At 39.7% G+C, this 22,813-nt stretch overlaps 1 protein-coding gene across 1 annotated transcript in view; it reads left to right on the plus strand.

Moving 5' to 3' along the window:
- Positions 1-22,813, plus strand: part of phlpp1 (PH domain and leucine rich repeat protein phosphatase 1) — a 175,515-nt gene that overhangs the window by 95,007 nt on the left and 57,695 nt on the right. The window contains exon 2 of the mRNA XM_080201708.1: positions 16,998-17,188. Within this exon, the coding sequence (XP_080057834.1) occupies positions 16,998-17,188 (191 nt within the window). The remainder of the gene's footprint in view (positions 1-16,997; positions 17,189-22,813) is intronic.

The raw sequence follows: 22,813 nt of genomic DNA on the forward strand, positions 1-22,813 counted from the left end.
GCATCTGATGAACTACTTCCTTTTGCTGTAAATTTTCAGAAATAAGATCATGAAGGTCCTGATTCCATGGCAGAACCTCCACAAGTCTCAGCAACTCAGGAAGCATAGTGGAAAACATACCCCTGGCTACATCCATGGGGACGAAGTAGAAATGGTGGAGAGCTTCAAGTTTTTAGGTATCCAGATCTCACTCTCTCTCTCTCTCACTCTCTCACTCTCTCACTCACACACAACACTGTAGTTAAGCAAGCCCACTTTCTCAGACGACTAAGGAAATTTGGCATGTCAGTGCAACTCTCACCAGCTTTTACAGATGCACCACAGAAAGCATTATTTCTGGTTGTATCACAGCTTGGTATGGCTCCTGCTCTGACCAAGACGGCAAGAAACTACAAAAGGCGTATGTAGCCCAATCCATCACGCAAACCAGCCTCCCATCCATTGACTCTTCCATTGCACTTCCTGTTGTCTTGGGAAAGCAGCCAGCATAATTAAGGACCCCAAGCAATGCAGACATACTTTCTTCCACCTTCTCCTGTTGTGAAAAAGATGCAAAAGCCTGAGATCACGTACCGACCGACTCGTCTTCCCTGCTGCCATCTGATTTTTGAATGGATCTACATTGCACTAAGTTGATCTTTCTCTGCACTCTAGCTATGACTGCAATGCTACATTCTGCACTCTCACCTTTCCTTCTCAATGAACGGTATGCTTTGTCTGTATAGCTCGCAAGAAACAATACTTTTCACTGTACACTAATGCATGTGACAATAAGTCAAATCAATCCAGTTAGCAATTTTTTCAAGGATCAAGTAGGAGTCCAATTCTGCCTTTTCTCAGTGTTCAACACGTCTACTTTTGGAATGCTGAGGCTAATTTTTACGTTTGTCTGGATTTGAAAATGGCCTTTACCTAAAAGAACTTGTGGGTAATTTACATTCCTAATGAGAAAGTTGCTTATTGGGTGCAATGATTTTGCTTAGCAGAAGAGAGAGAGCTTGTGACCCATTATTGAGATGTCACTGATTGCCCTATGTTGTATATGCAAGGGAACTGACCAAATAATTGGGTGGCACAGTGGTTAGCACCTGCTGCCTCACAGCATCAGGGACTGTTATTTGATTCCAGCCTTGGATGACTGTGGAGTTTGCACATTTTCCCCATGTCAGTGTAGATTTCCTCCAGGTTCTCTGGTTTCTTCCCACAATCCAATGATGTGCAGATTAAGTGCATTGGCCATGCTAAATTCACCCTCAGTATACCTGAACAGGCGCCAGACTGTGGCGACTAGGGGATTTTCACAGTAACTTTATTAGAGTGTGAATGTAAGCCTACTTGTGACTAATAAATTTTTAACTTTATACTTTTTACACTTTATACTTTTTACACTTTATACTTTTTACACTTTATACTTTTTACACTTTATACTTTTTACACTTTATACTTTTTACACTTTATACTTTTTACACTTTATACTTTTTACACTTTATACTTGTGACTAATAAATACACTGTTTAACTTTATTCTATAGCTCCTTTAAATTAGTTAAGAGGAATTTCAGGCAGGCCTAATCTGTGTGTCTATTGTTTGAAACACAAAGTTTGTCACAGTTCTCTTTCAATCAGTAGAGCTACATGCCAGCCATGGCTCTGGTAACATGCTCATCTCTGATTCTGAAGGTTGTGGGTTCATGTCCCACTCCAGTGACTTGAATACAAAAGTCTAGATCTACTCCAGTGCACTACTAAAGAAATGATGCACTGCTTTCCGGATGATGCATTACACCCCATTTACACCTCAGGATTTATCCCTGATGTCTTGGTCATTATTTGTACTGTGGGGTAGCACGGTGGCACAGTGGTTAGCACTGCTGCCTCATAGCGCCAGGAACTTGGGTTCAATTCCAGGCTTGGGTGACTGTGTGGAGTTTGCATGTTCTCCCCATGTTTGTGGGGGTTTCCTCTGAGTCCTCCGGTTTCTTCCCCGTCCAAATATGTGCGAGTTAGGCTGATTGGCCATGATAAGTTGCCCCTTAATGTCAGGGGGATTAGGAGGATAAATATTTGTGGGGTTATGGGAATAGTCCAGGACCTGGATGGGATTGTTGTTGGTGCAGGCTCAATGGGCCAAATGTTCTCCGTCTGCACAGTTAGTTCTATGAAAAAACTAAAGTTCTGGAAAAACAGACTATCTGGTCATTTTCTCAGTGCTTCTTGTGGGAGCTTGCTGTGTGCAAACTAGCTCCTATGTTTCCTAAATTCCAAGAGTGACGAGACTTGGAAAAGGAACTTAATTGGCTGAAACACTTTGGAATATCCTGAAGATGCTGATCTGTTGCCATGCTGTTAACATTTATGTTCATGGACATTTAAAATATTAAAGTATATGTTCTGTATAAATGCCGCATCTCTGGCTGTGTTTGGTAATTATCCTCTTTAGAATGCTATTTAATGTTAAACGCCTTGGATGCAAATTACATCTATAAAGCACACACACTTGTAAATTAAATGTCAGCAGTGTCTGTGCTTAAAGTTGCTGATGTGCAATCTCAGAAAGCCTGTTGACAGAAATAGTTCAGTTATTATCACAAGGTACTTGTCTGATTCACCTGGATTGAAGAGTCACAGGATCTAATCATTTGTGTGTCGCGATCAGATGTATTTCTGGAAGTTTCATCACATGACGTTCTCCCACGCTCCAGCCAACACATTCACCTTTGTGATGTACCACCTTTCTGTGTCAATTGGAAAGCAAAAAAGATTTATTATCCAATTGGATCTTACTTGAAAATCAGCCAAAAAGCTATTCCCACCCATGCCTATTTTCAATATTTTTACATCTGTGTTAAGAATCTGCTGATGAGTGACACAACGGTATCCAAAACCCAGATGGTAACTTAGAATGCCGGTTCTTAATTGTTTCTTTTACAATTTGTTATAATGTAACTAAAGACGTGAAAAGTGGTGAGGAAAGGTAGTCTTGTTGTAATCATTTCAAATAAAAGAATGCTTATTAAATCGACACAAGAAAGGCCCCAAATAGAAACAAATGTATACTGAAACTACAATAATGGCTATACATGCACAGTATACTTGAATCAATGCTGATTCATATCTATCTACATTTCTATCTCTGATAATGACCCTTATCTCAAAGCAGCATCACATACAGTTTAACTCAGCCAAATCCAGTAAATAATCATCGCCCACAAATTACCTTTATTTTAGGAAGACTTCTTGTTTCAGCGTCGACTGAGGTTTTTGAATAGCAGCTTTGAACATTAGAATTTCTCCAAAAGCAGGATTTTATCTCTAGCTGGGCATGGCTATGATCTTAGTTGCACATCAGCTGTCTCTCTTCTGCAGTACAAAGCTAACCCTGTTACTGATGTATCGTTTATCCCTTTTGATCTCATTCTATCTAAGTAACTTGCCCTAGTAATCATACTTTTAGCATGTAATTGTAGCATCTATTCTTATGTCTCCACTTTAAATTCTGATCTTCTGTAATTTTAACACCTACAATACTATACTCGATTGTTTTCTACTTTATTTAAATAAATGTCTGTTTACCCTGTTGCTAAGCTAATTCACAGATCTAAAACCCTCAAGGCAGTTGCATTCTTAGAAATTCCCTTTCATCCATTTCTTTAAACTTTATTTTTTCCAAGCTTCTTGAAATCTTTATCTAATTCATAAATCCTTTTTATTCAAGCTTCTTGATCCGGTGAAGAGAAATGTTCATTTTTTTTTTAAGAAACTTTTTTAAATGCTCCTATGGTTTTTCTCCAGAATTGCAGACAATAGAGTCCTGGAGACTGATCTTCAACTCCTGGAGACAGAAGGTCAATCCTGAAGGTCTGCAACTCTACTATAGAAGTCTTCAGATAAAATCTAGTATTTTTCTAATGGAGAAGATTTGATTGTGAAAGACTTTCTAATGAGAATGCAGTAGATGTATCTCTTGTACTATTGTATTTTTATAAGTTAATAGCCTCCATGGGCATGGACATTAATTTACTAATTAATTAACTACAGTCATCAAGTTTATCACTAAAAAAAGCCAAATATGAAAATGTGTACATATTTATAAAGTTTTTTTCATAGCCAGTTGTCTTCACCTACACTATTTTCTCCAACTATACTCACTGTTTCACTGGCTGGTGTGTCAAAGTTTACTGGAGTTTTATTCACGTTCCCAATGCAAACCAACCTGCATTTATTCTTTTAGAATCATTGAATCCCTATAGTGCAGAAGGATGCCATTCGGCCCATTGAACCTGCATTGTCTCAATCCCACCCAGCTCCTATTCCAGTAACCCCACGTTATTTATCTGCTAATCGTCTGAATCTACACACCTTGGGACATTAAGGGGCAATTTAGCATGGCCAATCAACCTAACCTGCACGTCTTTGGATTATGGAAGGAAACTGAAGCACCTGGAGGAAACCCACAAAGACACGAGGAGAACATGCAGATTCCACACAGGCAGTGATCCAAGGTCAGAATTGAAGCTGGGTCCCTGATGCCGTGAGACAGCAGTGCTAACCATTGTGCCACCATGCCGTATTGATGTTTGATTATAAACCACTGAAATGTAATGGCCTGTCACCAAGTTCTGCTGGGAAATGTTGATATGTTTGTTTCCTGTCACAGTACAAAATTGTTTCTCTTCAGAAACCTGATGCACCTTCCAGGACTGGCATTGAAATGTACAATGCATAATTTTCTTCCTTGTTTCAGGGTGAAGATTTTAATAAATACACAGGCAACTGAAAGTCCATTCTGGTGATTTTCATTTCACAACTTTTTCCCACTGCAGCCATGTGCTAGACATTCCTCTGTTTGCACATTTATCTTAGGCATCTACTGAAGCTGTGTGGAGAGCTTTTGACAATCTCTAGCATTTTTCTTTGCTATCTTGAATTCTCTAGCTGCTGCACAATTATTTGCCTGCTCTTCCATCTCGGTGACTTTCAGTTTGAACTAGGATGCATATCTGCTTCTTGATAGCATGCCATATTAGAGTGTGAGATTGAGAATGCAGCCTGCATTAGTGAGATGATTGCTTCATGTCACGAGTTGACGTGCAGGAATGATGAGCTAAGCAGCCACATTTGATGTTGTGCCATTCTTTAATAAGTAGCTTTACATCAGGGTGAATGTGACTTCAGTGGTGAGTAGATGGTAAGCATAGAGTTGGGAGTTTTGCTCAATGTTGGGTGTTGATTTATACACGAGATGCATGGAAAAATTAATGATTTTTTTAAACCAAAAATTGGGGGTTGACTTTTACTTGAGATATATAGGGTACTTCCAGTATATTACTTGAGTATACATAGAAACCTACCCTCCTCACTCTGGCATAACAAAGAAAAATCTTACGATTGATGCTCTGCTTTATCGCATCTGTCAACTTACTCTAAAGTGCCTCACGCCCTGTTAATTATCTTTTGAAATGCAATCACTGTTAAGTGGATAAATGTTAAAGCCAAGTTACGTCAAAGTTCCATAGACAGCGAAATAGATAAACAATCAGTTAGCATAGTTGTCAGTATTTGATTGAATATCGAACTACTAAAGCTGAAACCTTTTACTATTGTCTTCACTCCCTGTATTGAAGAGGTTCTAATCTGCTGAAAAGTATGAGAGCACACATGTGACCTGCAAGGGGCAGCATGGTGGCACAGTGGTTACCACTGCTACTTTAAAGTGCCAGGGACCGGATGCAATTCCAGTTTGGGTGACTGTGTGGACGTTCTCCCTCTGGATTGGCCAGGCTAAATTGCTCCTTAGTGTCCAAAGGTGTGTAGGTTAGAGGGATTAGGAGGATAAATACGTGGGGTTAAAGGGATGGGGTGGGGTGTGAGCCAGGGAAAGATTCGCAGTCTGAGAGCTGATGCAGACTTCATGGGCCAAATGGCCTCTTTTTGCGTTGTAGGGATTCGATGAAAACCTTCTTGCATAGAACAGGTAGAATAAAGTATCATCCAGGAGCTGCAACTGATGTTGATCTCTAGCCAGCATTTGTCAGCCTCTCCTTTGGCCAACATTGTGTTCTTGGGATCCCTGGTATATTCATATACTTGTCTTTGTATTCTGGCACTATCAGCTTTGTGAGAATTGGAAGAATTTCCAGTTAACTCTGGTTTCAGTCTATGATATTAATGTTTGATGATTCCAGCCTATTTTGATGCAGCGGTAGATTTAGGTTCTGGAAAGGAGCACTAACATAAAATCCACCGAGTATTTTGGCACACTACAATGAGATGAGCATGTTTGTAAAGGTGGGACAGGTATTTTGAAAGGAAAGTATGATGTGTTCCAATACTTAGAATAAGATCACCTCCAACCATGTAGCATTCCCAGTACTGCAGTGAATTGCCTAGATTATGTCCAAGGGCAGGGTTTGAACCCACAATCATTTTATTTGGAGATAAGAATATTATCAATTGAACTAGGTTGTACTTTGGATTGTGGACGATTGTAGCCTTCCTTTACTTGGCTATCCTCCAGGAGTCTGCAGTGCCTGCTGGAACAGGTTCTTGTACACCATGCTGGAAATGGCATCCGGATTACGCTGGGACTGTTCATGGATATCTCGGCTGAATTGAACCTGTTAATCTAACAGCTTCTTTCCTGTACAATCCATGGTTGTTAACACTACTTTCAACCAAAAGTCTGTAATTCTTTGCCTGTTAACTTGAACCTCATGGAGCAGTACTCATCTCTGCAGTGTATTCTTAGTTTATTTGAGATAACTGATCCAAAATGTTCTGCCAATGACATATAATAGCCAGAAAATAACCCCAGCAATGAGGCTGCCAATTACCCTGCTATGAAGTTGTGCACAGTACTGCTTTATCACATGCACTGCATGGATTCAAGATGGTGCCTTTTGATGCTGATCTGTAGTCAGCAGTTGTCAGCCTTTTTGAGGACAACATTGGGGCTGGGCAATAAATCCTGACCTTGCCACAGCTCCCACATTCCATGAATTCATTTTAAAAAAATCATTATTTAATATTGGTTGAAAAACCTGATTGCTGAGTTATCACTTGCACAGAATTGTATTTGCATATTAGTAAATGAGTGTTGTAGATAGTGTATTCATAAGTAACTATAATAACCAGAGTTCTTTCAACTGGGAAACACTGCAGATGCGTTTTCATTTTTGTTAAGGGGAAGCATTTTCATTTTGGTAGCATTTTCTTTCGGGCAGCTCTCTAGTGCCTCACTCAACTGACCATTCTTGCGTAAAGAACTAACCTGGAGATTAATTAGTTCACTATTCTCTTTCCACCTGTACCAAACAAAAATCAAACCCGGTTCTGAAATATGCATAGATTAGTCTCCTGATAAACCAGCATGTAGGCGAATAGGAGAAAGATGGCTTGAGTTGGTGAGGAGGACACTGCAGAAAATCAAAGCCAGTCCAAACTGGGAAAGTGCACCAAGTACCTCAAATAAAATTGTGCAAGTGCCTGTGGAATCCTCAAGCATTGAAATTAGCCTTTTTTTCATAAGAGTATTTGTATAAGATGACACTGATGTGAAAACTGTTTAAATGTTTTGAGTACGTATAGAGGATATTAACTTATTGCAAGCAGAAATGTCAGATCCTTGATGATGTTCATTCTGCTTTTGCACAGGTCATGTTTGAATCTATTCTTGTGCAGTCTTATATTGACCAGCCATTCCCAAGAAATTCATTTCAATAGTTGTATTGGATTCTAAGTTGTCTGTACTTGTACCAAAGTGGAAAAAAAAGAAGCCGTGTATGTTTGAGATGATTTAAATTTCATGGAGAACATGACAAGGATACCATGTGGAACAGGGGTTGGCCGTGCTGTAGTGGTATTGTCACTGGATTAGTAATCCAGAGGCTGGGAGATGGCGAACAGATGGACGATTTATAGCAGTCATAAACAATGCAGTCAAAATCTAAATATAGGAAAAAGTTAAATGATTCTCTGTTTTAAATCTGAAACAACGTAGTCAGTGAGAAGTACAGTGAAAGTGGAATATGTCGCAATATGTAGTCAAAGAATGAATATCATTTCAGACAAAACTTGAACAATCTAACATTTTGGTGAAATTTGAATTCAGTAAAAATCAGGAATTAATAATCTAATGATGACTATGAAACCATTGTTGATTGTCGTTTAAAAAAAAAACTCATCTGCCGTCCTTACCTAGTCTGACCTACATGTGGCTTCAGATCCACAGCAATATAGTTGATACTTAAATTACCTTTGAAATAGACTACCCAGCCACACTCTAAGGGCAATTCTTCTCAGCCTTTTGGCTAAGATAGAGTGTAGTATCGACATGCTGCTCTTGGTTGAAGTCATTAGATTACATTTTAGTTTCATTTGAAGTAATTTTTAAAAGCGGCATCTTGGCTTTTTGGCAAAGATGCAAATGAGACCAAGCCTTGGAGGAGGAGCTATGCCTACTCGAATCAGTTTGGATCATGTAGACCAAGCCCAAGACAGGAGGTGAGAGCCTTGTCTTGTCAGGTTGGATTGGGAATGTCTCAAATTGCTGAGACTCTGAATTGGACTTGTTTTGATTGAATTGGAATAAAACAAAAAAAATTACGGATGGGCAATAAAGGCTGGCTCAGGCAGCCACATCCAATTTTTAAAAAAGTTCTATTTTTCCAATTTATTTCAGAGGTGAGCTGCTTTGCTGTCACTTGGCATTTTTCCTGATGGGACAGTTGAGATAAGTAACTTGTTATGTTTGAGGTTGCAAGTGATGTTGCAGTTTTTAAAATGACCTATTTCAATTCAATTAATAAACGTAAGTATCTGCAGATTTTTAAAAATTGTCAATTGTAGCCCCGTGTATATTTTTTATTTGGTCAAGTTGCAATTCTAATTGCTGATATATTATGGGTGGGATTTTTCTCCCACTCCATGGCATGTCAAGGCGGTGCATGCTCACTGGTGGTGGGTTCTTATGGACCCGCCATTTTCAACAGGGTTTCCTGTTGAATGCAATTCCTCACCGCCAGGAAATCCGCAGCAGTGTACGTGGTCAGCTGGATTGTAAGATCCTGCTGGTGTGAGCAGGAGCAAGATTTCGGCATATATTTTTTGGAAACCATGTTGTTTGTTCAAACAGATTGTTCAAGCTCTGTCTAAATGAATATTAACTTTTTGATATATACTGCGCCATATTCCGCTTTCATTGTCCTTCTCACTGACTACATTGTTTCAGATATAGAACATAGAGAATCGTTTAACTTTTTCCTATATTTAGATTTTGACTGCATTGTTTATGACTAGTATAAATCAGTCCATCAGTTGGCACCGTTCTCTTGAAAGTAATGTGTGATCAAAGATTGTATATCTAGTTTCTTTTGAATTTTATTCACAGGTTTTTAAAAAACAAATCTAGACAAACAATTGAATCTTCTGTGGTATTGCAGGCATTTTATCAGAGGAAAGATGCATGTTTAACTGTGACCATTGAAACTTGTTAAATAGTGGAAAGGTCTGGGTGACTTGCACTGCGGTACCATCAACAGTAGGAGGAATAGTAAGCATTAAAGTGTTATCTCAGAGACAGTAATTGGCCTTTGAGCACCTTCAGTGAGATCATGGCTTTACTCTTAATACCTATTATATATTGTATTGAGAAGAACTTATCATGTGAACTCCCAGCAACAGTTGTTGTTGAACAACTTTCAGTTCTGCAGTATTCACTAGATATGTGAATGTACCTAGTCCCTTTACACCTACTCTAATCACTTCTCTTCATCACCTTGGTTTTTTCCTATGATCTGCTAACCAGCACTGAACTCTTATTTCATGTCTCCTGCATCATGACTCATCTTCATCTTACTTTTCTCTTGCTTTACTTTGGAGCTAGACTTGAGCAAATTAAACTTTGCCCTAGGAGCATGTTTAAACACTGATTCATAAGGTGAGTAATCTGTTGTAGACTGTTTAGTACTCCGTTAAGAGGACAAAAAATTATCTAGCCTGTCAAAGGGAAGCATGGAAATTATTCCCTAGTTTGACACCTAGCAAATACTTCTGCAAGAGCTGTTCACAATCCATACATTTCTTCCTGCAGCAACAGTCAATATCGGGTGATGTGATACTAGTGTGTTTGATTACATTCTTGTTCAGAAATTTCAAACTTTTCTGTCATAAATGGTGGCAAGTATGTAACATCATCGCATCTTGCAATACATAAGTTGCAAACCAACATCTCAAACCTCAATAGTTTTGGCATTTTGGTACTGGACATGGACTCAATATTTATTCACTTGTGATAGCTAATGACCAAAACAAGATACTCTTACTCTTCCAGTTCAAAAAAATCAGCATATGCTTGTTCCCACAGTTTTCTTGTGTTTGACCATGGAATGAAAGGAACCGTGGTTGGATCATTTCTCATTCTAGAACTTCATAACTTTTCAATATCTCCATCTGTAATTGGATAGCAAAATGACTTTTTGCTGCTGCTTTCATATGGACTATGTGCACTTGAAGTTCCTCCAACAATCTGTAAACCTTGGTGAAATACTGACTACAGCACCATGGAGACTGCTTTGATCTACCCTCAGTTCATTTCAATATGTGAAATACTCCTACAGTTTTGCATTATCACACACTTTTGGCCTGCCATTTTTGACATAATTGAGCACTTTACTGAGTGCCACATCCTTGCAAGTTTCTTCATTAACTTCTCTGGCAGACACTAGCATCTCATCTGTATATGTAAAGCAATTCAAAGGCAACTCAGTGACCAGAAATGAAATAATCTTCATGGAAATCTCAAAGTTGTCTGTATTTTCATGATTTGGTTAGTTGCAACATTGATATTAGTATTGTATTGATATTAACACCTGAATCAATGCCCATTTCTGAAATCATGCTGCTGCTAGGGATGGGACTCACTTTTTGAACCAAACTATGATTGTGAGGACTTGGTGTTCGGATGAGAAAATGAACTACTTACTGTTCAAATATCTCTGGAATTTATGATGACTAATGTTTTTCCTCACTTCTGACTAATTTTGCACTGGTTTTTAAAGTATATGACGCGTATACTACAGGCTCCCCCATGTAATACTCCATTATGTGACATAACCAAGGGTATGAGTGGCTGAAGACAAAAAGTTCTGAAAATTAGTGCCAAAACTGACCAAAACAAAACCTACATTTTTTGGACTAGGAATAATTTAATTATAGCAGATTTTATGATCTTTACTTAATGCAAATGTTTCTAGGACACTTAAAATATGTAGAATTATTAGATTTAACATGGGTAGTTACATTATTTTTTGATTAGTTTACTTTCCGTCAAGACAAATGATACATTTTGTATATAATCACCAAAGTGACCTCAACATTTCAGCATTCAATGCAGTTTGTGCATGTAACATGATCTTGTTGCATATTATACATATAAAGTGATTATAAAGGACAATGGCAGAACGTTTCAAACTACTTTACAATGACATCATTTTAACTCACCACAGACCTCTCAAGGGTAGTTCAGGGTGGGCAAAAAGGCTGGCCCTGCCAGTGACACCTATACCTCGTGAACAAATGTATGAAAACCTCTTAAAAATTAACCTGATCCCAGAAGCCAGTAAAATCAAAACAGCAATAAAGTAGTCCATGAACATTTGGTGTGTTGTTATTAAAGTTTGCATATTATGGTTCAACATATAATGCATCATATAAATAGGAAAATTTGTGTTTATAAAGTACTTGTTAAAATGTTATTTAATGTATTCCTGTAGGTAAAGTCTCTATTCTCTGGTTACAGAAGACTTGGTGAAGCTGCTTCCCCCTTGCACACTCACTTGATAGCCCTGTTCCCAAACCCCTTCCCCTCACTCGCTCATGCTTTACCTCCCCACACATGCCTACTGTATGGAGTAGAGTTGAGAACAATGACACCATGCTCCAATCTTATTACTGGAAGAGACTCCCACCTCTTTCATTGTTGGATTTATCTCATCAACCTCTCAGAGGATGTTGAATGATCGATGACAACGCAGTTGAAAATATACTGCATGACAGCCAACCAGAGTCAACTTGCCAACCAATTGGCACCCTTTTCTCCTGCAGTTTAAATAATTGCAATCATTCCAAATTTGGCTTGTTATATTTGTTCTGATGAGTGCAAGATGAAAAGCTTTGGCCACATGACTAGGTTGATCCTGGGTATGAAGGGATTTTCTTATGCAGAGAGGTTGAGTAGGTTGGGCCTGTACTCATTGGATTTAGAAGAAAGAGATGATCTTATTGAGGCATGTAGGATTTTCAGGGTGCCTGACAGGGTAGATGTTGAGAGGTTGATTCCCCTTGTGGGAGAATCTAGGACCAGAGGGCATAATCTCAGTAAGGAACCACCCATTTAATATAGAGGTGAGGAGGAATTTCTGTCAGAAGTTAAAGAATCTGTGGAATTATTTACCATAGAGGGCTATAGAGGCTAGGTCATTAAAAGTATGTTCAAGTATTTTAATCAGTTAGGGAATCAAGGATTATGAGGATAAAGTGGGAGATTAGAGTTGAGGATTATCACATCGAATTAGTCATTGTCTCATTGAATGGCGGAGCAGACAAGATGGGGTGAATGACTTATCTCTGCTTCTTTGTCTGTTTTCTGCAAATTCAGGTTCTGTACTACCAAGCAATTATCTTTTTCATTATTTTCTGTACTTGTCATGACATTTCAATGAGCTATGTATATGGAGCAACAAAAACTAATAAAACAACTGTTACTAACATAACCATGATAACAGAAAATGGGTGTCTCAGTATGACAATGGGTCTCAAGGATTTGATTTTTAAATACAATTTGCATTTTTATTGGAAGCCACGTGGACTTTCTTCATGTGTGAAGAACATGATTGGTGGTGACGTATTTGACTATGAAACATATCAAAGCAATTCCTCTTCATGGCCTCAGCCAAACTCAAAACACACATCTTTTCCTAGAGAGAATCAGTAGCAGCCAGTAGAAGGAAATGAAATTGAGTAGACAATTATACCATTGCCTTGTACATAACTCATTTATAAATTAAACCATATGTCTGTTAGATTATTTTCAGATTATCTAAGCGATAGCAAGTGACTTGATTACTGCTGAGTGAACATACATTATAAATAATGTTTTTATTTTTTTCCTGGGATGTGGTTGTCACCAGCATGGCCAGCATTTGTTGCCCTTGAACTGAATAGCTCATCAGGCATTTCTGAGGACTGTTGAGAGTCGACCACGTTGCTCTGGGTCTGGACTTGCGTGTGAGCCAGCAGTTTTCCTCCCCTAAAGAACATTACAGAAACAAATGAATTTTGTGACATATGATAGTGGTTATGGTCACTATCGATGATAGTTTTGTATTTCAGATATTTTAAATATTAATTGAATTTAAATTCCACTAGCTGCCTTTTTTGGGATTTGAACCCTTGTCCCCAAAATAATAACCTGGGTCTCTGGATTACTGGTCCATTAACAGTACTACTATGCCACCATCTTCCCCAAGATCTTGACAACCTTCTTGACTGGAAAAATAATCCTCTTGCTCTTTGCTAGTTAATTTAAACCTATGATCTTTGGTTACTGATTTGCCTCCCAGCAGAAATGGAGCAACTAATGAGGACTTTGGATACATCAGATAATTTAAAATAACTTTCCCTGTCATCTCTAAAGATTTGTAAATATACTCATCCAAGCCTCTCTGTTCTTGCACATTCCTCCCCCCCCCCCCACCCGTTCAAAAAGTACCATTTATATTAATGTTCCTTTCAAAGTGCATACTTCAAACTTGCCTGTATTAAATTGCATAATATGGCTGTACATTTCACCAGCTCGTCTATGTTCTATTGAAGACTGCTCACTATTTACCATTTTGACAAGTTTTGCCCCATTCTCAAGCTTAGAAATTATATGTCTTTTACCATATGTAGAATTTAAAAATACAATGGTCCTAATCTTGCTTCCGGGAGAAACCATTGCATACTTTTCCTCAGTCAGAAAAACATCTGTTTACCAGTACATTCTGTTTCATTCCTTAGGCAATTACATTTCCAAACTTATCATTGTTTTATCAATGCAATATGCTTCTATTTCTAAATAAATCTGTTTCATGGTACTTTAGTGAGTGCCTTTTGAAAGCCTATGTACAGTCATCAACCCTCAGCCACATTAAAGAACTCAGTCAAGTTAGTTGGCACAATTTACCTTTAACAAATCTCTGTTGGTTGTCTTTTATTATCTTGTGCTTCTAGTATGTTATACTAACAGTTTATTATAAGGAGCATGAAACGTCTCTTGCTTGTCAGTGTTCATAAGGAGCAGAAAACTCTTGCTTGTCAGTGATATTTCTAATTTCTGTTTCATGTCTTAATCTTTGTTCCTGTCTTAACTGTGCATGCAAAATTCCAGGCTTTTATGTATCCAACCTAATCTTCACTCACTCACCTATTCTCATTCTCATTCACCTATTATTCCTTGTTCTCATATGCTTCCTGCCAGTCTACATCAATCTGCTTTGTACCCAGCTGCCCTCCCACTGAGGTACTTTGTTCTATGTTCTCTCCTCCCTATTGTAAATTATCTTTTCTCCAAGATGAAATTTCCTTGTTGTGCCCACCCAGGCCATTTCAGCTTCCTGGAATGTGCTCTGAGGCATCTCAGAATTTGATAAGTGTTGTAGCAATGTAAGTTGTTGATGTTGAATCCCTCCAGAACTGCTAAGGGGAGACGATTTTTTTGTTGTAAGGTGCAACAAGGAAGGAAATAATCATGTTTGTTAAAATAAACTTACTGGTACCAATTTGGTACCACACCCTAAGTTAATAGTGGCTCTTGCTTTGTTTGCTGCATAGTATCTATAAATACGCGAGTAAATTCATACCATGTGGTTAAGGGAGGACAGTCTATTTAATAGAGTAGCGTTTTCCCTTCCCTGATTTCCTAGGCTTACAATTGCACATATTTCTATAGACTTTATGCACAACACTTGAAACATGAGTAAGTGGCTGCGCTGTCCTGTATGGATGTACCACCTACTGGCCCAACACAAGATTTGGTTGGTCTAAGAGCATTTGTGTTTCCACTGAAGGAATGGAAATGAGAAAACAGGAACAGCTCACGGCATCCATCAACAATCCGGTATGGAGAGTGGGTGCGAAAATATTTTGGAGTTGGCAGTTATTTCTACGGGTTGAAATAGCTTGTGTTACTGGAGAGAGCGATTTTGAATGGAGAGTTCAGAAGGCTAATGCTGTTTTGATTTAAAGACCGAGACTTCGTATCTGAGGAGGATTCTGGAACTTCCAACATCTTCTCTGACTTGCCTGTATATTAAAAGGCAAAAATATAAAATTAAATTGTCAACTGAAATAAATCAGTATATCCATGCCAAATTGTTGCCCAGTTCACAAAGTAGCATACAAATTGAAATAAAAACAGAAGATGCTGGAAATTCTCAGTTGGTCTGGTAGCATTTATGGAAAGAGAAACTTATAACATTTTGAGTTGAAAACGACACTTCAAAAAAAGCTGAAATGACTGAAAACTGTTCGGTTTCCTTATTTAAGGCTTTGCTACTTTCAATTGTATGTGCAAACTATGAAATTTTGCACTATTCATTTATTCTTCAAAAATATTAACATTGTCAATTCCCATAACTGATGACATGGTTTGCAGTAGGGATATTGAGTATTCCTGTATTGGTGTGCTGTTGATTAGCTTTTGCAGCTTGTCGCAGTGCATCCTGTAGATAGTATACAGATTGTATGCAGCCAGAGTTCCCTGGTGGTAGAATGGGTGGATGTTTAAGCTGGTAGATAGGGTATGAGCAAGTAGAATGCTTTGCCCTGGTTTCAGCAATTTTCAATGATGCTGCTGTACTCATCCACATAAGCAGAGCGTATTTAATCTCGTATATAACTTGTATCTGTTGGATGACAAAGCAGCTTTGGGGAGTCAGGAGATGAGCCACGTGCTGTATACCACCCAGGTTCTGACCTGCTCTTGTCATTTTAGCGTTTATGTGGCAGGTCCAGTTGAGATTCTGACCACTGTTATGTCCAGGTTGTTGGTGGTGAGATATTTAGTGATGGATATACCACTGAATATCAAGGGAATGCTTTCAGTCTGCATCCAAAAACTGGAAGAAATAAATCCAGTCAAAAGTTCTAACTGTTTTAGGAGCACAGATCAATGTGAAAGGCTACTATGTGGGAACAGACAGCTTTAATTGATGCAGGTCTGCTATATCAGACAGCACGCAGTCTGAGTATAGTTTAAATTGTAATGGCTGATGTGCCAGTTGAAACAAGTCTGTTAATAGCTGTTTTTCTTCAGGTTCTGTGAGATCTGCAATTGTCAGACATGCTTGACATTTGCACTGCTAAATTTCATTCCCATACACAACCACAGAAATTACAACACAGGAGAAGATCGTTTGGTCTATCACACGTGTTCCATATTAGAAATCTGAAACAAAAGTAAAAAGAATTAGAACTATGTGGGTCTATCTATATTGAGAAAAATCGAAGTAATGTTTTATGCAGATCATTCATGCATTGAAAAATGAACCTGATTTTTCTCTCTGTCACTGACAGAGTTATGTATCTCCAGCATTTAAGCAAAAATGTTGATTTGAATAAGTGACCCAAATTTAGCACGGGGAGCCAACTAGGAGAAGACAGTCTCTTGGAATCAGAATTAAAATGTTGCCAGATGCTAATTATACAATCAAAAATTGAAGGTACCAAGAAAATGACTCCCTTCTTTCTACGTCTCCAGAATTCATTTGTTGCACTTTCCAGTAGTTCATTTTATTGGCAGGCTGTTTAGTTGTGAGGTTTCATAACTGAACCTAATCTTGTCCTATACACACATATATTCAAAAAGAGCTGAATTATGTTGATACCTTTTGCCATAGTAAATAGTCACTGATTTCCTCTCCCCCTTTCTAATGATTAATTGCTTTCTTTATCTTCTAGGGAAACCTTATAGTATTGACCACTTGGAGCGGATCCAGTTGTGTGGATTCTTCAATGTTCGGAAAGGGAAGATACAGCTTCATAAGTGGACCAAGCGTCAAGTCATCCTGTGTGGTACTTGTTTAATAGTTTCATCTGTGAAAGACAGCCAGTCTGGAAAAATGCACGTTCTGCCTTTAATTGGAGGAAAGGTATAGTGGCATTATTCATTGTGTGAGAGTTATATAGCTGTATGAAAGTTATTCATAAATATTAAAATGCAGAGTTAATTTATCAATATTCTGCTATTGAAAGTCTATTTTAAAGCAGTGTTAGCACAATTTTTTGGACTTGTCAAATATATTTGGACAGTGACAAATGTTTTGAAATACTATTGCTATCTTTGTGCAGAGTGAACATTATTATGTACTAATACTTATTTGATTTATTATTGTCACATATTAGAAAACAATGAAAAGTATTGTTTCTTATGCATGACACAGTCAAAGCATGCCATAAATAGAGAAGGAAAGGAGAGGGTGTATAATGTTGTGTAACAGTCATAGTTAGGGTGTAGAGAAAGATCAACTTAGTGTGAGATGGGTCCATCCAAAAGTCTGATGGCAGCAGGGAATTAGCTGTTCTTGAGTCAGTTGGTACGCTTTTGTACATTTTGCCCGCTAGAAGAATGTGGAAGAGAGTATGTCCGGCTTGCATGGGGTCCTTGATTATGCTGGCTGCTTTTTCGAGGCAGTGGGAAGTGTAAACAGAGTCAGTGGAAGGGAGACTGGTTTGCATGATGGATTGGGCTTTGTGTCAGAAGTGTCAGCTTCTGCAGTTGTCCAACAGGTTTTAGGTCCTTTCAACTTATTTGGATGAGAATGGGAGCTGCAGGGTGGGTGAGCTAACTGACCAGGGCATTGTGGTATAGGAAGTCATTCAAATGGGGGTAAGCACATAAGAAAGTAGTGGTAGTAGGGGATAGTATATTGAGGGGGATTGAGACTCCCTGTTTTCTGTAGAAAAGAGTCCAGATAACTGTGTTGCTTGTTTGATGCCAGGGTTGAAGAACCAAAAGAGAAAATGCTGGAAAATCTCAACATATCTGGCAGCATCTGTAAGGAGAGAAAAGAGTTGACGCTTCAAGTCCAGATGACCCGTTGTGAAAGCCAAGGTTCAGGGCTTCTGTTCTGGACAGGAGAGGAACTTGGAGTAGGAAGCTGTATACAGTTTTGGTCGTCTTACTCGAGAAAGGATATACTGGCACTAGAGGGGGTGCAGAAGAGATTCACTAGGTAGATTCCGGAGTTGAGGGTTGGCTTATGAGGAGAGACTGAGTAGACTGAGGCTATACTAGTTGGAATTCAGAAGCATGAGGGGAGATCTTACTGAAATATGTAAGATTATGAATGGACTAGATAAGATAGAAGCAGGGAAGTTGTTTCCATTGGCGGGTGAAACTAGAACTAAGGGCATAGCCTCAAAATAAGAGGAAGCAGGACTCAGTTGAGGAGGAACATCTTCACACAAAGGGTTGTGAATCTGCGAAATTCCCCCCCCAGTGAACCAGTTGAGGCTACTTCATTGAATGTTTTTAAGGCAAGGTTAGATAAATTTTTGAACAGTAAAGAAATTAAGGGTTATGGTGAGAGGGCGGGTAAGTGGAGCTGATACCTCAGAAAGATCAGCCATGATCTTATTGAATGGCAGAGCAGGCTCGAGGGGTCAGATGGCCTACTCCTGCTCCTAGTTCTTTTGTTCTTATGTAGGAAGGGGAGAATCCCATTGCTGTAAACCATGTAGATAACAACAACATAGGTAGACTGATGAATGAGGTTCTGCATAGAGAGTTGAAGAGCTAGGCACTAAGTTAAATAGAATCTCCAAGGTTTTAAGCTCTAGATTATTACCTGAGCTGCTTGCAAATTAACATAGGATACATAAAGTTAGAGAGATGAAATGTGGTTCAAAGACAGATGTGGGACAAATGGGTTCTGGTTTGTGGGGTATGGCATCCAAACTGGCAGCTGTACCAATGGGATGGCCTTGATATGAACCATGCCGCGACCTATGTTCTTGCAAACTGCATAATTAGGGAAGTAGAGAGGGTTTTAAACTAAATAGAAGGGAGGGATGGTTCTAGAAAGGGGATAAGCAAAAGGATATGGCAGCCCGGTGGCACAGTGGTTATCACTGCTACCTCAGCACCGGGGTTACCAGCTTAGGTCATTGCCTGTGTGGACTTTGCACATTTTCCCCCATCTGTTTGTGTTCCTTCCAGGTGCTCAGGTTTCCTCCCACAGTCCAAAGATGGGTGGGTTAGGTAGATTGGCCATGCTGAATTGCCCCTTAGCGTCAGGGGACCTAGCAAGGGTAAATGCATGGGGTTATGGCATTCGGGCCAGGGTGGGATTGTGGTCAGTGCAGACTCGATGGGTCAAATGGCCTCCTGCACTGCAGGATTCTCTGACTCTGTGATTCATTACAAGAAAGCTATTTAGGTAATGATATCCTGAATATGATAGGAAGGGACAGAGTTTATAAATGTTAAAAAAAGCAACAAATAGAGTCAAAAAGCGAATAAAAGGCTACGAGACAACATTAATGGCTATTTACTTAAATGCACGTAGAATTTGGCATAAAATAAATGAATTAATGGCACAAATTGAAGTTCATGGGTTAATAGATATGATACAGTCATTACAGGGACGTGGTTACAAGAAAATCAAAACTGGGAACTAAATATTCAGGCATATGTGACTTTTTGTAAGAACAGGAGGAAGGAAAAGATGGGGTAGCTTTGTTAGTACAAGATGGGATATGTGCGACTGCAAGAAATTATATTTCAGCATGGATAGAGGATTAGCTAACTGAGAGAAGACAGAGTTGAAATAAGAAGGGTATTTTCAATACGGTAACCTGCAACTAGTGGAGTGCCACAGGGATCAGTGTTGTGGCCGCAATTATTTATAATATTAATAACTTGAACAAGGAAAATGATGTACTGTTGCCAAGTTTGCAGATGACACAAAAATAGGTGGGAAGGCAAGTGATATTGACATAAGGGCCTTCAAAGGGATACGGACAGGTTAGGTAAATGGCCAGATGGAATGTAATATCAGAAAATGTGAAGTTATGCAGACTCGATGGGCCGAATGGCAGCCTTCTGCACTGCAGGATTCTGTGATTCGTTAGAAGAAAGCTATTTAGGTAATGATATCATGAACCTTAAGAATAAAGAAGCTGAGTACTTAAATGAAGAAAGACTGCAGAAAACTGCAGCACAAAGGAATTTGTGGGTTCTCGTGCATAAATCACAAAAAGCTAGCATGCAAGATCAGCCGATAATGGGGAAGGTGAAAGAAAAGTTGACCTTTATTTCAAAGGGAATGGAATATAAAAATAGGGAAGTCTTGTTAAAACAACACAAAGCACTAGTTAGACCACACCTGGAAGACCGTGAACAGTTTTGGTTGCCTTATCTAAGGAAAGATACACTGAAGATTCTCTGGATTAATCCCAGTTTGGAGGGATTTTCTTATGCGAAGAGGTTAATTTGCTTGGGCCTGTACCCATTGTAGCTTAGAAGAAGAATGAGAGGTGACCTTATTGAGACATATAGGATTCTCAGGGACTTAACAGGGTAAATGCTGGAGGTTGTTTCCCTTTGTAGGAGAGTTAGGACTAGAAGGCATAATCTTAGAGTATGGGGTTGCCCATTTAGAACATAAGAACATAAGAAATAGGAGCAGGAGTAGGCCATCTAGCCCTTCGAGCCTGCCCCACCATTCAATAAGATCATGGCTGATCTGTCGTGGCTCAGTTCCACTTTCCCGCCCTCTCCCCATAACCCTTAATCCCCTCTCTTATCAAGAACCCATCAACCCGCTTCTTAAAAATATTTAGCGAGGCAGCCTCCACCACTTCAACGGGCAGAGAATTCCAGAGATTCACCACCCTTTGAGTGAAGAAGTTCCTCCTCAACTCCGTTCTAAACCGCCTCCCCTTTATCTTGAGGCTGTGCCCCCTAGTCCTACTGTCTTTTTTGAGCGGGAAGAGTCTCTCCACCTCTATCCTATCCATCCCATTCATCACCTTATACGTCTCAATGAGATCTCCCCTCATTCTTCTAAACTCTAACGAGTACAAGCCTAGTTTATTCAGCCTCTCCTCATAGCCCCATCCCCTCAACTCCGGTATCAGCCTAGTAAACCTCCTCTGCACTCCCTCCAGGGCCAAAATATCCTTGCGCAGGTGCGGCGCCCAAAACTGCACACAGTACTCCAGCTGCGGCCTCACCAATGCCCTATACAGCTGCAGCAAGACCTCCCTACTTTTATATTCAATCCCCCTCGCTATGAAGGCCAGCATCCCATTCGCCTTCCTGACCACCTGCTGCACCTGCAAGCTGGGTTTTTGCGACTCATGCACAAGGACCCCGAGGTCCCTCTGCACCGTCGCCTGCTGCAGTTTTTCGCCACGTAAGTAATAGTCCTTCCTACCATTCTTCCTACCAAAGTGGACCACCTCACACTTGCCAACATTAAATTCCATTTGCCATTTCCTGGCCCATTCGCCCAGCCTATCTAGATCCTTCTGCAGACTCTCCACACCCTCCGCACAATTTGCCTTTCCCCCAATCTTGGTGTCATCAGCAAATTTCGACACCCTGCACTCGGTTCCCTCCTCCAGATCATCTATATAAATGGTAAATAGCTGAGGCCCCAGCACCGACCCCTGGGGCACCCCACTAGTCACCAACCGCCAATCCAAATAGCACCCATTGACCCCCACTCTCTGCCTCCTATTTGACAACCAATCCTCTATCCACGCTAACACTCTACCCCCAACTCCATGTCCCCTGACCTTCTGCAATAGCCTCTTGTGAGGTACCTTGTCAAACGCCTTCTGAAAATCCAGAAAGACCACATCCACCAGCTCTCCTCTATCCACTGCCCTAGACACATCCTCATAGAACTCCAGTAAACTTGTCAGACACGACTTCCCTTTAATGAAACCGTGTTGCGTCTGCCCTATCAAGCAATTCCCTTCAAGATGCCTCGCAATTTCCTCCTTAATGACGGATTCTAACATTTTACCTACCACAGACGTTAAACTAACCGGCCTATAATTCCCCGCCTTTTGCCTGGCACCCTTCTTAAATTTAAGACATTTGGGGGAATTTCTTTTGTGTGGTGAATCTGTACAATTCTTTACTGCAGAGAGCTATAAAGGCTGGGTCGTTAAGTATTTTCAAGGCTAAGATAGACAAATTTTTAATCATGATGTGGAGATGCCAGCGTCGGACTGGGTTGGTACAGTAAGAAATCTCATAACACCAGGTTAAAGTCCAACAGGTTTATTTGTAGCACAAACTTTCGGAGTACTGCTCCTTCATCAGGTGAGTAAAGAGTTGAGTTTACAAACAGAGCATATATAGGCACAGATCCAATTTACAAGATAATGGTTGGAATACAAGTCTTAACAGGTAATCAGGTCTTTACAGGGCAGACAATTGCTAGTGGAGAGAGGGTGAAGCACAGGTTAAAGAGGTGTGAATAGTCTCAAGCCAGGACTGTTAGTGAAATTTTGCAAACCCAGGCAAGTCGTGGGGAGTTACAGTCTGTCACCCCCAGACTGTCACATTCACACACCTGACGAAGGAACAGCGTTTCCAAAAGCTTGTGTGTTTACTATCAAATAAACCTGTTGGACTTTAACCTGGTGTTGTGAGACTTCTTACTACGTTTGCCACTTGCCTGGGCTTGCAAAATCTCACTAACTGTCCTGGCTTAAGACTATTTGCATCTCTTTAACCTGTGCTTAACCTTCTCTCC

Source organism: Carcharhinus amblyrhynchos, chromosome 2 (assembly GCF_965287045.1).
Source record: "Carcharhinus amblyrhynchos chromosome 2, sCarAmb.v2.hapA, whole genome shotgun sequence".
NCBI classification, from domain to species: Eukaryota; Metazoa; Chordata; class Chondrichthyes; order Carcharhiniformes; family Carcharhinidae; genus Carcharhinus; species Carcharhinus amblyrhynchos.